The sequence below is a fragment of the Amphiura filiformis genome, chromosome 4 (genome assembly GCF_039555335.1).
Source record: "Amphiura filiformis chromosome 4, Afil_fr2py, whole genome shotgun sequence".
Classification (NCBI taxonomy): Eukaryota; Metazoa; Echinodermata; class Ophiuroidea; order Amphilepidida; family Amphiuridae; genus Amphiura; species Amphiura filiformis.
The window spans coordinates 14,162,675-14,180,200 of record NC_092631.1 but is presented as its reverse complement, the minus strand read 5'-3'; the positions used below and the strand labels follow the sequence as shown (position 1 = coordinate 14,180,200).

Sequence of the window (17,526 nt, the reverse complement as noted above, 5' to 3'; positions counted from 1 at the left end):
TCCAGTTGAAATTCATATACCCCCAATGGCAAATATGACCTTAATCTTCTACACATGGAGTGTGAATTTCAAATGGAGTTACCTGAATCATAGACAATTATGGTCTATGCCTGAATGGGTGATTCCATTTGAAATCTACAACCCCTGTGTGGGAGATTAAGTTCATTTTTTCCACAGGGAGTGTATGGATTTCGACTAGAACAGCCCAAATGTAAATCACTAAGCTTTAACAAAAATTACATACATTAATACATGATATAACAAGGCAATCTTTCACTTCAAAACTGAATGCACATATGAGACCCTACATGCCTTTTAAAATTTGTTCTTACATAAATTATACATCTTGCATTTATGTTACATGCGCCTGCTTGAATTGGATGGGTTGTAGGCATCCAAGTATAATACGTAAACGAACACCGAATCAAGATGGCGGCATTCTCTTCCACTGGTGTCCTCAATTCAAATTGACCTAATGGGCTATAACTATAGAGGCCGTCAGCGTTTTTCAAGCGTGTCTCATGACAATAGTGTTTGTATACATGATTAGTACCCCCGAGCTCCTCATTCACTTGCTTAGGATTGACCTCTATAGATTAACTGACTGCTGGTATTGCTCTATACCTAATTCACCTGTTGTTCATGCCCTGAAACTTTGAACAGAATTACTAGTACCCACATACCCACCAGATGACCACTGTGACGTCACACTGACAGCCTCTATTATGCTTTTTGCTTAAATCACTCCAAAGAAGCTTTTTATTACACCTCAAAGAGGTTGCTTGTTACCCACAGTTGCTGTATCCAAGCAATGATCATTTCGCCAGCTTTATTGCAAAAATTGTAAGAACACATTCAAAAGACAAAAACATCTCAAAATGAAGACAGTTGAAGATCATTCAATCAACTCATTACATTGCCACAGAAAGAGACTACTGATCAATTCATCATTGGTTTATTACGGAAGAAAACCATACACTTCTTTGAAGACATGACCTTAATCTCCCACACAGGGAGTGCAAATTTCAAATGGGGTTACCTGAACGAGTGACTCCATTTGAAATCTACACCCCTTGTGTGGAAGATGAAGGTAATGTCTTCCATAGAGGGTGTATGGATTTTAACTTGACTAGCCCATTCCACAGTTACCTACTACATGATATGTTATACACAGAAATATGGAAGTCCTTTGTTTTATGTAAAAAAAAATAACACTGCAACCATGCAATGTCTCCCTTTCAAGGTCAAAGTTCACTCCATCTCTATCTGGAACTCTGCACTTTACATTCATTGGAAAGCAATACAAACTCTCTTTGCACAAAGGTGTGTATAGGTTTGTTTTCTTGTGCACCATTTTCTTACAATTTTCAGTTTTAAAGCCATATTGTAACATTTGCATAAGAAATGGATTCCTTGTCTACCAAATGTTAGTTTCACTCACAGAAATGCCCACTTTAATTTTGAGCCAAACAAATGAGGCAAAACAAAGAAAGTCGCCATTTTATTCCAGCACCCATGCATGTCACTCCGTCTATGGTGACCGAGAGGTCGGTCCTATTGATGTGTTATGACCATCCCATACGCCATGTACGTACAGTGTTATGAACATCGCGTATGCATTCAACTAATATTTTGATCATAAGAATAATACAATGACAGGACACATTTTTTTAAAATCAAAACCCAAGGCCTTAATTTTTGCAGGGTATGTTAGTTTATTAAAGTACATTTCAATTGTGTAAAATTCTAAATTGTGACAATTATATAATTGTGTCCTCCTCTGCAAATGTTACAATATGGCTTTAATTCCTCAGGAAGAGATTTATAACTCACTCACATCAAGAGGAAAATTAGCCACATTCTGCTACATTTCAAAAATATATTATATTCGCTTCCACCAAAATCACAAAGTAATGAAAAATAAAAATGACAATTGCCTAAACTTATCAAAATATCTGGAAAGCTAATTTCTTATACGAAAAAAAAAAAATGGTTAATTGAAATAGGGAAAAAAATAATATATAATGCAACACGCATTAAAAAGAGTTTGTTTCCGTAGTCTGTTAACATTTTGGGATTATTTTCAAGCAATTGTACCACATCTGGTTTTTATTTGAAAAATCCATAAAATTTTTGTGTTCATTGATGATTTCGGCCACCTACTGGAAACAGAACTTTTTTTGCCTAATACACTTCATAAATTGTAAACAAATTGTTACCAGCTTTGTATACACCAATTCTAAATATTTCAGTTGGCAGAAAGATCTCGTCTACTATTGTTGCAAAAACTGCATTGTATAAATTTCAACAGGCTTGCATGTACGCCATTGATAAGTTGAAGAGCATATACCTCACAACTCAAAAATTCTTTTCCCCATGTTGCTGTTCCAGTTTAGTTCTTAGGGTGTGCATATTACTACCCTGTCTCAAGCCGAGACTGCCTTATGTTCGAAACAAGTGCAAATTTGTTGATTATGCCTAATGTTCTTCACGCACAAACGTATGAGGCACACATTCACGCTTAACTGCCACACAAAAATGCTGAAGGTCCATTTATTTTGGTCCCAATGAATGACAATCCAAAAAGGTGGGTCCCCTCATAACTTTTATGGAGTATTATGAAGTTTTTGAGTCTTCAAAATGCGAATCAAAGAAAGAATAAAACTGCCTACTTTTTGGTCAAATGCTTTTTAAAGCACAATCATAAACAGTTATCTTGGCAATCTGATTCGATTATCCATGTATCTGAGCCATGTTATATCTCACTTTCGATATGCGCATAGTCGCACACTACGCGTACGCAAGAATATTTTACAATTTTCACATTGGGATATAATGCCAAAGCAAATCATTATAATTTGTATTTCTTCATTTATTGTGTTTTGACAATCAACTTCCACAACCGTCACCATATAAATTACTACTGAAACATACGTCTCAAAACTAAAGTCCTGTCTTTTGTTTTCGATGCATTACTACTCCCATGCCCTAACCTGGAAAGACAGGATTATTAACTACTGTTAATTAGGATTACCAAAACGTTTCAACATTGCCCATCACTCCGCCCCATTTTTTACTCGTCGTTCAGCTGACTATTATCCAATGCCCCAATTAAGAATTGCACTAACATTGAATATATTCAAATTAACCCCATGAGAACTACCTGCCGATTGGCCTAAAAGAAGTTTTCATTATCAATTGGCCCAATCAGCAACATTGTTAGAATAATTTCACCACGCAAAAAAATTGGGGTGAATTATTTGCAAAGCTCCATTCTGATTGGTGATTAAAGTGAAGATATCATGTAATTGACCAATAAGAGGCAATTTTAGATCGGCAGGTAGTGTTCAGGGGGTTAAGTTTACTTCACAAATTTGCATAAATGTATTCCAGCAGATTACATTGATGTAAACTGAGCTCAAAAAGAAACTTATAATTTTCTTGTGAATCACAAGGTCATATCTTAAAATACTGTCAATCAAAATGAACCAAAATTACACAAAGGATTACTTTAATACTCTACTCAAAACACATGTCAGTAACCAAACAGTTGTCCAACTGACACAACAGCAAAATGCACTGTCATGTGACAGCTTCCTGGACTTCCTCCACTTTCACAGCCCAACATTTGGCACCCAGCACAAAAAATCTGTGAGAATGCACACAAGATCCTTGCTCTGATGATAAAACGGTGCTGCTTTCTGCTTTTCATACACTTTTTTCATGAAACAGGGCTGGGCTGTGAATGTGGTCCAGGAAGCTGTTCCATGTCAGTGCATTTTGCTGTTGTGTCAGTTGGATAACTGTTTGGTTACTGACATGTGTTAAGAGTAGAGCATTGTAGTAAACCTGTGTGTAATTTTGGTAGAATTTGACTGACAGGATTTCAAGATATGACCTTGTGAAAAATTATAAGTTTCTTTTTGAGCTCAGTTTATATACAAATTCAAACTTCTTTATAGTAGTAAATAGTGCATGGGCAGTTTTGTAGAATTGAAAGAATGTACAAAATAAAAGAATAACAAAAAATTATTTTCCTTTTCTTATTTAAGGTCATTGAGGTTTCTAAATCACAAATTTTGTTGACAATGTTTTACAAAACTACAAACAAAAATTGAATATTAATGCATTTTTTTCATAATCCCTCAATCAAAAAATTCGTAAATATTTGTTTTTGATTTCATTAATTTTTTTAAAGAGTCTGATGCTGATTTATAAGCATAACGGTTCTGTTAGAAACAAATTTTATTTGCGCAGATATATTGGAGGTTACACACATAATTTTCATCATTTTTTTATCAGAGGTCTTCATCTTTCAACCTCTAGCACCCGACCATAACTGATATGACAAGCATGAATAAATAAACACATAAAATATACAAATCACTTGTTCTTGATTCGCCCATTCCCTTTTCACCGCTTCTTTCTTGTCCTCAAATTGCAGGCTACCGTTGAATGACTCGGATATGTGTGGTGGGAGATTGTGATTCAGAACTTCTGGCCTCTTGCTGGTTTCTTCTGATGGTGGTTTTGTGCGTCGTCTGCCGGGAAGGAATAAAGCTGCAATGGCCAGTATGTGCAGGAACCAATACAGTGAACTGAAAATGATAATGATAAGAGTGTACATCAGTACATTTTGTTTTAAAAAACATAACTGAAGAAGACGAATGCTTCCCATTCTGGCTGTACAGGGGTTCAAATTCGCAATCAATTACAGGAACCTGTGTCGTTTCGCGTGAACGTTGTAGTGCAGGGCAATATATTCAAAACTTGTATTCATCTACATGTATTGCTATGGTAGTTAACCCTGTTACATCATCACTTCTATGGCGAATACAACCAAAGGAGATGCTTTCATTACTACGCTAGTGAGGTCACATCTATTATTATGGGATGGTCAAGTAATATAAACATTGAACTCAACTTCAAAAGTCAATTTCTAATGACGACCTGGAGCAACTTTTGCTCGCAGGTTAAAACTGTTAAATCAACAATAAATTGATGTAATTGCCTTACTTGAAATATTTAATACATGGATCCCATCTCAAGAAAGTGAATGGTGCAATGAAATATGCAAGACAGAGGTGGGTGCACGCCCATGTGAGGACATCGTATAATCTGCTGAGGCCTACCGATGACTGGAAGTGGTGTCTTAAATTAATGCGAACCTGTAATCACAACACAAAGAAAATATACAATCAAGGTTAAAAAGGATATACAATAAAAGCACTGGGCTATTACATTTAAAATCCACACTCCCCCTGTGGAAGATTTTGGAAGTATCTTCCACAGGGGGAGTATGAATTTCAAATGGAATGAGCACATTAGGCAACTCCATTTGAATTTCATACACCCTCTGAGAATGATTCAACCTGAATCTTCCACAAAGAGAGGATGAGTTTCAAATAGAGCTGCTAATGTGTTTTAAATGGAATTTTAATTTTTTTTAATTTTAAAAATATGTTATTCATAATGGGTCATGATGAACCCATTTCGTTGAACTCAAAATTATACTGATGTTTATTAAAATTAAAGTATTCAATAGCAAAATGGTCATAAAGAATTAAGAATATCAGATGATTAGTGACAATAAAAGTAATTGAATGCAACATTATCTTGCATAATTATAATGGCTCACTTTAATACTGAACAATTCTGATTTTTGAATCTACCAGTTTATTGATACCGTAGCGAACCACGAAAATCCGACTATGGACTTTGAATTTTAAGCAGAACTTTGCCCCGCACTTTGCTCTCTAAAACACACTGTCAAGCATACTTGTTTATCAGTCCATTAACCACAAGTACTAAGCATGGTATAGTACAAGACACGCTAGATGTTTGATGAGAGATTAACTTTCGCGTCAATACAAAAGCGCCGCAAATACAACAGATAGTTGTGTACGGTGTAGTTAATGGTAATGGCGCGGGCCCGGAAGATTTAAACCATAGCGAGATATGGGCGACCAATCACAAGGCAGATCCATTTAAAGATGCATTACATCATGGCTAATTTTAGTTAGGCCAGAAATTGGCCTAACTCTCCATAGAGTCCCGTGTTAAAAATCTTAACCGCAAGGCAAAGTCAGTAGTCCACTTGGGAAGCTAACAAACAGAGGGAGTGCGGTGACTGAAAAGATCAGATACAGATGTGAAAATCTATCAGTTGCACACAAATCAATATAAATCAGAGTTTTATGCTCAAATGTAATAGCCAGAGTATGCAAAATGGGCAAGTGGACTACGGAGAAGTCTAATACTCCCCCTGTGGAAGATATTACCAAAATCTTTCACAGGGGTTGTGGATTTTAAATGGAATAGCCCATTTTGCCATATCTTTTCACGTCACACACAACATTTCAAGTTCAATTCAAGGACAAAGTTGAACAATATCAAAGAAATAAATTGCCTGTTTATAGTAGCAGCCCTGCACCAGATGCACGACAGAATAAATGGCATCAATGACATTTTATTCAATCAAGAGTGCTCTTTTTCTTTTTAATATATAAAGCTTCACCAAAATCATAGATATACACACAGAATAAAACAAGTATTGCAATACTTCTGGCTCTAAAGTCAGGAAATAACACAAATCCTAACTAGATGGACCGCGGTTCTCGGATGTCGCGGTTTTCGACGCAAAGCGTCGACCGTGATGCCTCCACCAAAGGGAGTGATGTGGCACGTACTCACAAGTTGATACAAAGCTGGGTGACCCCGGATGACCCCAAAATGACCTTCCAAATATTTGGCTCTAAATGTTGACTGTACCCACCAAGTTTCATGTACGTATGACAGTTTTTACTAATTTGACCTCAAATAACCCCTGGTGACCCCAAAATGACCTCCCAAAAATTTGGCTCTAAATGTTGACTGTACCCACCAAGTTTCATGCCCATAAGATAGTTTTTACTAATTTGACCTCAGATGACCCCTGGTGACCCCAAAATGACCTTCCAAAAATTTGGCTCTAAATGTTGACTGTACCCACCAAGTTTCATTCCCATACGACAGTTTTACTCACTTGACCTCAGATGACCCCTGGGTGACCCCAAATGACCTTCCAAAAATTCGGCTCTAAATGTTGACTATACTTACCAAGTTTCATGGCCATATGACAGTTTTTGCTAATTTGACCTCAAATGACCCCTGCATAACCTCAGGTGACCTTGACCCACTAACCAATACAAACTTGTTCTGCCTGGGGTCAAGATGCACCCACCCACCAAGTTTGAGGAACATGCGACCCCTAGTCTCTGAGAAAAGAGGTAAATAAGGAAAATGAGCCCCTGACCTCAAATGACCTTTTACCTCGGTATACGACCTTGAACCTCACCCAAAAAAAAGTAGCCAGAGTTTTTGACCATGACCCACCTATCCTGAAAATCTGAAGTCAATCCGCCCATCCATGCCCGAGATATGGCATCCGGACGGAAGCACGGAAGGACGGAAGCACGGACATTGCAAAAACAGTATGCCTCGCGGTGGAGGCATGAAAATACATAAACATACACACACAGAAGGAATTTGCCGGCGAAGTGTTACGTGTAATCCGATTATCACTATGTCAACTGGACCACGCTTTTTTGTTCTGCACCACGATCGAAATGATCGCAACACAAAGTCTATGGCATGTCTACCAATTCCAAAAGGTGTGTGATCCAGTTACCAGGGAGTTATGTAGCCACTTCGCTGGCGAATACACTATCACAATAACCCCCTAACACATGTGCATAAAAAGAATTCCAGCATAGGCTCAGAAATGATCACATCCAATCACAGAATTAAAACTAGAGAACCTGGACTCAATCGCCATGTTGATACCCGCATGCAAATTGGGGGTATTCGGTTTCGCTTGGGATGGGCTCGAGGCAATTATTGTTATGTGAGCGTGACATTACATACTAGACGCATTTGATAGATGCACTTGATGGGACCTAAGCACACTACCTTCAGATGAGATGCTGATTGTTTTCATTTTTTCCCGACACCGTTGCCATGGGCCTGAATATCCCCAATTTTCCCCCATAGCTGACAGCGCTACTGTACACCAGTGGCAGTATAGGGAGTCCGTGTTCTCTGGATTTAATATTATGCATCCTAGGAATCTCCTCTTACCTTCTTTGCAGCCGTCACAAATAATGAAGCTGATAAGAATGTGATGAAATAACCCATATAGAAGCCGTGCCACACAGCGGATAAGACAAACGTTATTAACTGTTTCTGAAATGGTACTCTGTCGTAGCAGACGTGTCTAAGCCATGTGGAACCTGTTACGTTCCAGCTGTCCACTAGGACCTTCAAGCTTGTAGCCGTCTGAAACGAGAATGAAATATCAAGTTTACTGTTTGATTGCTGAGGGACTACAACTAATATATATGACATGATTCACCTGTGTTCAAATTATTGCACTTTTGCACCCCATTTTGAATGTTTCAGTGCAATTCATCTGATGCAGAGCAATTTCAAGTGCAGTATCAGAACAATGAAAATAAATTTACAATTTTGAAGGACACTAACATTTAAGATAGGCCATATCGAGAAACATGAGCACTTTCGAAACATAGACTTAACTAAATAAGTCAATGTGGAGCATTATCTTTAAACTCATTTTTTCTCAGAATGGCCAAAATGGAGTCTGTCTTTGTGTCACTGACCCCTCGACATCCCCCTCCCCAGAAAAAAATCATATAAGCACCACTAACTGTATTTCAATCAGGCTTCTCAGCATTACACAAAAACAAAATTCCCTGATTTTTCCCTGAAATTTCCCTGACAAATTTCTAAAATTCCATGAAAGAAACTTCCACTTTACCAGCATTGTGAAAATTCACCGTTTGCCAGGGCACTGTATCAGTCGAAAAAATTCATTCGTTAAAATTCCCTGAGTTTTCCCCGATTTGGCTGTTTTTTCTTTAATTCCCTGAGTTTTCCCTAGTTGGAAAATGGATTTACATTTTGCCTGATTTCTTTGAGTGGCTGGGAACCCTGTATATGGTACACACTAAGTTCTACTTATTAGGAACTATAACTCAATGCTCTACCTAAATGAGAAACCAAGCCTGGTATAAGAAGCGAGTCCTATTTTGCACTTTAAAAAGTTGTGTCTCACCTCAAAATTCCATATTCTGATATTTGTGACGCCATCCCATTTTGGTTTGCCATGTTTATCGTAACCATTAAATCCAATACCGGCGGCATTGTTGATTGCGTCCGCTGAAATGTCAAGTGTAAACAGAATTAGTTGTGTTATTACTAGAGTTCTCATAACAAATCCAGGTACTCACAATTAGTAGTGACGTTTCACTACTAATTGTGAGTACCTGGATTTGTTATGAGAACTCTAGTAATAATTTATATAGACAATCCTGATGAATCTCTTCAATGAAGAATTAGTTGTGGTCTTATTTTTATGAATCAACAAATATGGGACTACATTATATCTTATGTATCTCAGAGAAGAAAGAATCATGTATCACAGTCACACACATGTGGATCTGAAAATTGTTCATTCTACTAATATCCTACCTACAAACATCCAGGGGTCACCACTGGTCATTGACGGGTGGGTATCATTCATGGTCAAAGATCCATGTAAAAAGGGTCAATTTCAAGAGAAAAGCACTGTAAACATGAATAGGTGTCTAAAACAAGCACAATTGAGAAAAGGGTGCCTTGCTAATAAATCATGTACCGTATTGTTTGTAATAAATGCTCCCCCTCTAATAAACGCCCCCCTCCAATAAAAATTCCATGCTATATCGTGTGAGTAAGCTTAAAACTGGCATCAGTCAGTCAGTCTTGTCAGGGACGTTCGGTAAATTGCATGGACAAAACCTGTTATGACTCACACTTTCATCCATTCCATTGCCTAATTATGGTAGAATTTCGCTAGATTCTTGCTTGATGATGTAATTACGGGTGTAATTTTGATCATATTTACCACGAAAATGATATTTTCCATGGGCGTTGCCATTAGTATTGCCGTAAATCCCTCTTTTCTACAGGAGCACTATCGGGAAATTTAACCAGATTTTTAAGTTTTTTTCACTGACAATTCACCTTCAATAAACACCCCCCTTTTGGAAAAATGCAACGCCCCCGGGGCGTTTATTACAAACAATACAGTATTTAGGGTCCTTTGAAAAAAATGTTACATGAAATCAGGTAACCTTTATGACCTTGTGCAAACATTCTGACCTTGTTTTCCAGTTGTATAGAAATGACAAGGGTGCTTTTTCAGATCAATGTTCATACATGTTTAAGGTGCTTTTTGAAAGTCCATGTTCATGGATGATACCCTCAATGTCAAGTGCCCCAGGTAAAAACAGGCTTTTTTTACATCATGAAAATGTAAAGAACTACTTACCCCAGACCCAGGCGAAAAAGTATTTAGATTTGGCTACTTCAATGGATAACATCAAGAATGCAATCTTGTACAACATTGATCTGTTGTTAATGAAGTCATCATCTGCAAGGAATAAGGAATACAGCCAATTTAGCTTCACTGATACCAACGAAAACTTGTTGAAAATACATCAAATCTTGGGAATCTACAACCAAATATGCATGACCTGGACTAAAACGAAGCATAGACTAAAAGTAAAACAGTACATTATAAGACTTCAATCTGACTTTATCAAGCTCAATTTTCAGTTTGTTTACAAAAGATAACGGAATAAAACTCAAAATCCCTCATTAAATATATACCCCAAATAGTGTGCCCTTTTGCATGTAATACTTGAAATCAGGTCGCATTTAAGGAGTTTGCGCGTCCAGGGACTCCTTATTTTTTTATTTTGCCCATTTTGGACTCCTTAAATCTCAAGTTGAATGTGACCAAAGGGTCAGATAAAAACTGTATGGACTCCTTAATTTCACGATGCACAGAGGCATAAATCATCAATTAAAAATAAAAAAATAAAAAGATCAGTAAATCTTTTGAATCACCATAGGCCAACAACACTAATAATTTCACTGGAATATTTGACAAGTTCTGAAGTTTAGAATTTCGGACAGATGGACTCCTTAAATTCTCACCGGACCCCTTAAATGTTGGTTTTGCAGACCTGTACCAAAGGGTCCAAAAAATTAAATTGGACCCCTTGATTTTTTGTGCTCGCGCTACCCCTGCTTGAAATTTACTACCTTCTGGTGTTTCACATATTTGTGGACACACCCCACACCCCATACACACACCCTCGTATACCTCCCCCACACCTCACCTACACAGACACACCAAAAAAAACATGATCATAGTAGAAAACACAACCATACCCAAAAAAAAAACTGAAGATGGAATGTTGAAGTGATCACATGTTTAAACAACAATTATGACATTGAATGAATCATCAGAACCTAAATGTGTTTTAACAATTGAAATATTTTTGAAACTTTTATTTAATATCACGCACTAAAATTGTCTGACATCATGTCAAAAATTAGGTAATTCTTGAATTTTTGCAAATGCCCGCACCCTATTGGCAAATGGTTTGTACCGTTGTTGTCAGCCGTGCAATACCGTAAAGATTTGCCTAATGGTGCACTTTGGCTCCTTTACCTTGGGGGTAAATTTCATGAGCAAATACAGAGCTCCCTCCTCTGAAATCCCAATGAGAATGAAGTTTCTGTGCCCTTATTTGCTGGTGAGAATTTTACGGGAGGGTACTTTTAGGTTGTGCCTAAAATTCCACTTATATCAAGTGACCCCCATAGTGCCATTTCTGTTTTTACTATTGCATTTTGACACTCATGGTAGTGGTAAGTTTGTATCATGGTATACCATAAATAGTACATATAACATAAATTTATGTTATCATTACACCTCATAAATATTCACGAGCAAATCGGGCCACTTTATTGGTTAGTCGTAAATGACAAAGCCTATTTCCCTGTTGATAGTTTTCCATATCTAGATGACAACCTCATCCCCAAATCAAAAGTTTGATGTAATAAAACAAATACTACATGGTTTATATCAGGGAAACAGGGCAATTATTTTTCCCTCTGTACTGACTATGAGCCTATAATCCCTCACCCTCCGGGTTCAGGGTGATACAAATGTAGGCCCATAGCCAGTACCTCGGGAAACATAGTTTGCATTATTTCCCCTCTAACCATATAATATTTGTACACTGTCAAGTTCAGCTAGGCTTTTAGGAACTTCCTGTCCAACACTAACAAATACTTATGGCCATCAAAATTTGCATGCGAAATGGATTGACCTACTTTGTGTACATAGTTTGGTGACTTCCTTTAGAGGGTGTAAACCACAGTCTTGGTCATGTTGGGTCATGTTGGTGGGGTAAAGGTCATGACTCATGACAACACTGCTCTGCTGATAGGCCTATATATTTTTAGGGTTATATAACATTTCAATGTTTTTAAATAAATATACAGTGGAACCTCCTTAACACAATTGTCAGGGCTTTGGATATCAGTTTGTGTTAACAGGATTTTGTATTATCGGGTGTTAATAATGCATAAAATATATGCGACGGACTTGAAAACCATTTTGTTTTATCAGGAATTTGGTGTTAACAGATTTCATGTTAATGAGTTTCCACTGTAGTTTCAAAATTGTAAGGTGCAAATTATCAGTATCACAATCCTATTTTGGACAGCCTATATGAACTAATGCCCTGCGGGACGAGATTTTTTCCACCACAGTCCTGCCATTCTCCCAATGTGGTCCGACCCATCTTGAACAATTTGGAATTTTCGCGCCCAATCCGAACCTATTTGATTTTTTGGCACACCGGACCGGCAGATCCAAACTTGTGCTAGCCTCATCCCAAGTCGTGCTTGCCTTTTCCAGATCAAATGTAAATTGAAAACTAAGAATGATGAATTATGCATGCCATATTACATGCACTCCCACTCAGGTTAGCAAACACAGTTTAATTTCTCACTCAGTTCTCGCATCACGGATGGAAACATCTGTACGTTTATTTAATATTATATTAGTATTTATAGAAAAAATATTAAATTTGTGTACATCGTGGAACATTCAACTACGCTTGTTACTCAGCGACTAATCATGCTAACTACACACGCGTACAACGCTCCTCTACCCGTCCATATTAGTGAGGCTATCTGCGTACAACTGCTTACTACGCACAGCCACGCAAAGAGTGTGTTCCACGATGTACACGAATTTGATAATTTTTCTATAGTATATTTTGTTTTTGCTGATCCCGACCCAAACTGAAAGATTACTCACCCTTGACCTGGCCCAACCCATCTATTTATTCCCGATTCGCTCCAACGCATAGATTTTAAAAATTTTCAATCTAATCCACTTTCAATTTGGTCCAGGGTATTTTGGAATTTTCAGGTTGCACCGCAGGGCATTAATATGAAGAGGTTGTGCAAGTTCAATTTATCTTCTTCAATTCAGGACTAGATGTTCGCCAATCATCAAAACTCCCTTATTATCTATAGCTTTGACAAATGAGTGAATGTTCTTAGTCATCCAGTAGTTTCAAACAAGAGTTTTGGAATTAAATCTAATACTGGAACTTACTTTTTGCAACTATTTTCGACGTTGCGTCTGGAACCACCAGACTTCATCAGGCAACTGACCTGTTGGACTGGTCACGTAATAGACGGCTAGGTATGGCTAGGCGTGAAGAACCACTTCAAATCCTTTGGAATCTCAACATCCTTCAAACCAGTTAACACGCTTCGCGGGAAACTTGTGAATGTGAAGGACAAGCAACCGAAGGACAAACGCTCAAACTTAGTGTACGGAGTTGTGTGCGGTGATACCGATTGCTCTGCGGCTTATGTTGGAGAAACCAAACAGGCGTTAAAACCCGCATTGGTCAACATAGGAGACCAAGTACCAACGAAGCGCAAAACTCCGCTGTTTACCTCCATTTAAAGGACACTGGACACTCAATTAAGAATGAGGAAGTCGTTATTCTTGATAAGGAGGAACAATGGCATAGGAGAGGCATAAAAGAAGCCATTTGGGAACGCATTGAGCAACCGTCACTGAACAAGAAAGGGGACTCCGCTTCAATTTATCTCATGCATGGGACCGGGCCATCGGGTCGATACCTAGCCGTCTATCATGTGACCAGTCCAACGGGTCAGTTGCCTGATGAAGTCTGGTGGTTCCAGACGCAACGTCGCAATAGTTGCAAAAAGTAAGTTCCAGTATTAGATTTAATTCCAAAACTCTATCTATAGCTTTGCACATTGGGCTATTCCAGTTGAAATCCACACTACCCCTGTGGAAGATTTTGGAAATTCTTCCACGGGGGGAGTATGTTTTTCAAATGTAATTGTTCAGAGTTAATCATTTTGAAACCCATACTCCCCCTGTATTATGCCTTAACTCATATCTTCCACAACTGGAGTGAGTATTGTATATGGAATAGCCCATTGCAACTGCAAAGTGAATTCCCCAAGATGATGAGATCACTGGTTGCATGTATCTGTTCCCACGATACCCGCATAAAGTCGGGAAATTATGATTAGAGATATGTCTACATGTAAATCAGATTGTCAGCTTTAAAATGATATATCATTAAGGAGGTACTACACCCCCGTCCAATTTTGTGCCTATTTTTGCATTTTTCTCAAATATTATAGCACATTGGTGACAAGTAAGATATGTATATTATAGGGGCAAGGACTACAACTACTGCACTGGAAATTTTATTTCAATATAGACAACGGTGACTTTTTCCGGGTTTTGTGGAAGCAGGTCTCATATGAAAGTAATGAGTGTATCCCACAAGTGTATAACATGTGAACTACACACGACTCAATCCGACCTACCTACCCTAATTTTTTTTTATGTTACGCCAATCAAACAATAAATGGAGACCTGAATGCAAGAAGACCAGAAGTTCACTTGGCCCCTCAACATGTATACACTAAAGTTGCGTATAGTTTCAGTACAGTTTGGTAATGTTTTATACATGTTCAGGGCCAAAACAAATCTTTCACAACCTTTCATGATGCTTTCACCCTGGAACATGTATTAAACATTATAAAACCCTAAGAAACTATACGTAACTTTAGTGTATACATGTTGAGGGGCCAAGTGGACTTACGGTCTTCTTGCGCTCAGGTCTTCCAATTTTTTTTAGGCCTAAGCAGCCTGTTGATGAGGTCAGAGCTCCTGTGAAATAGGCACAACCATTGACTTGATGCCTGGCACGTACACTAGGGTGCATCTATAGCCCCTCTATTTTTAAAATGTTAACCCATAGCATAAATGTGTTCCACTATCAAAATAAATACCTCACACAAAATTTCATCGAAATCGGACCTCGTCCTATGGGGCCACCAGCCATCAGAACATTTATGATAAGCCATACCACAATTTCATAAGGCAGCTATTTTGATTCATATACTTTGTGTGGTTTATTATAGCTGCCGTATTCTCAATACATTTGCATATTTCTTTTGTAAATGGCAGCTATGTTTGCAGTCTTGATTGCTGTATCAAGTAATAGCTGCCTTACGTAAAAGAGTTTTACAATCCTAAAATGCTATTTTCAGTACTCGCTATTACATTCATTAAGAAGTTCAGTGCTCATGAGGAGTCTGGTTTTAATCATCAGTGTTAGATTTGCGCTTTCGGAGATTTGGTTCGTTCTTGCGGCTTAGTTTGAACTTATAGTGTATTTTGGTAGTGCTTTTCCGTTCTTGCTGCATCCAAGTCGTCCGCACTAAACTTTACACTGCGTTCTGCACAGTCATTGATAACATTGATGGCTCCAATGTTGGCAAAGGATGCTGGAGAAACCTTCAGTGAGAAAGTCAGTGTTTATTTGCAAGATGTGGATATAGTAAACCATGAGTCCTCATTGACCAAGTCTCCAAGAGATGTTGCAGCGGTGATGTTGGTTGGAAACTCAGGCTTTCCAAAGGATAATCCAATCCGCTTCTTAGGTGCTAAGATGTCTACTGCAGGTTTAACTGCAAGGAGTTTATCAGCGAGTGCACGTCGCTCATCTGTGGGCACTATATCACTAAACAGTGCAAGGGGCACCATCTCTCCTGTCAAGTACCATAGGTGATGTTTCAAAGCTTCAATTCCACTTGAAGATATGGCTGGATTCACAGCCTCATACATGAGCAGCTTGTGAAACAGATTGAGGTCATACCATGGGGCATCAGCAGCTGAAGAGCAGGTCAACCACTTTCACTTTCGGCACTCGATGGGTGGCTGTTATTGTACCTTGTGGCAGCAGTGAAATCTGGGCTTCAAGCAAACAGATCTTTACTGAGTAAAGTAGCTTTGCCATCCACCTGGCTTTGTGGAGAGCTCCAGGTTGCTTGAATTTAGCTGACAGTACTGCATCATCTCTTCCTAAGGTGTGGAATCCCTGATCAAGATCTTATTGGAAGGACTGATAAAAAAAGACCAATGACAGCATGCAGTATTACTTTGCTCTGAATGTCATTTATATGTTTATTGTTGACCTTTGACCTTATTTGGTTGACCTTTGACCTTTGCTGACATTGAACTCTGTTGACCTTTGACCCTCATCTGAATATCCAAGAAACAAATCCCACAGCAGAGTATTAAAGTTAAGTTTCATATGGCCCTCTTCTTTCCATTTATACATTGGGCGCATCCAGATATTTTTGGCCCACCCCCTAAAGAAGACATGGGAAAATCTTAATCTTTTTTAAGATCTGACCTCGTAAACAATGAGGTCAGATCATAGCCAGCAGTAGTGCATAGAGTATCATGCCACGGATTTCATCACAGTCTTACCTTAGCACGCTGGTAAGCAGCGTTTGAGATGGTGTTAATCGATAGTCGATAACCGATAATCAATGATCAATCAGCTATGAATATTTAATTGGATTCTAAAAATAATGATCACGGACTCTCATGTTCAAATGTGTGTGTGTGTGGGTTGGGGTGCATACCCCCTCGCATGTTGGTGCTAGCAATTGCTGAGGACGAAAGACTTTTTACCCCTAAAGAAGACATGGGAAAACGCAAACTTATTGGGAATCCCATGTCTTCTTTAGGGTAGGTGCCGTTAATTTCTGGAATAGCTCACGTCGGTCCCCCCAACTTCATAATCAGAAGCTTTTCCCACCACGCTAGTAGATGCCATTGTAAAGTAGTGCTAGAGTTGGTGCGGTGGGGAGAATAAATAATTACAGATAGTCGATAACCGATAATCAATGATCAATCAGTTATAAACGTTCAGTTAAACCCAAACACGCAAATGATGATCAAGGAATCGCTAAGGATGATTTGCTTCTGGGTAGGGGGGGGGGGGGGGGGTGAGGGGGAATCGATAGTCGATAATTGATTATTGACTATCGATTATCGATTATCGATGATTAATTATCCATAATCAATCATTAGTTTATCCATATTCATTGTTGAAAAATGTATAGGCCTCCGCAACCGACAAAACTAGGAATCGCTAAGGATGATCTCCTTCTGGGCATGGGGGGGTGAGGGGAATTGATAATCGATAATTGATTATTGATTATCGATTATCGATAACCAATCATCATTTATCGATAATCAATCAT

General features: G+C 38.4%; 1 protein-coding gene across 1 annotated transcript in view; it reads right to left on the bottom strand.

The window, feature by feature from the left end:
* Positions 1-991: 991 nt before the first annotated feature.
* The window catches only part of LOC140150570 (lysophospholipid acyltransferase 1-like), a 45,394-nt gene continuing 28,859 nt past the window's right edge, over positions 992-17,526 (bottom strand). The window contains exons 8-12 of the mRNA XM_072172605.1: positions 10,370-10,471; positions 9,113-9,216; positions 8,119-8,316; positions 5,017-5,168; positions 992-4,598 (exon numbers count right to left, since the gene is read on the bottom strand). Of these exons, the coding sequence (XP_072028706.1) occupies positions 4,316-4,598; positions 5,017-5,168; positions 8,119-8,316; positions 9,113-9,216; positions 10,370-10,471 (839 nt within the window). The 3' untranslated portion in view covers positions 992-4,315. The remainder of the gene's footprint in view (positions 4,599-5,016; positions 5,169-8,118; positions 8,317-9,112; positions 9,217-10,369; positions 10,472-17,526) is intronic.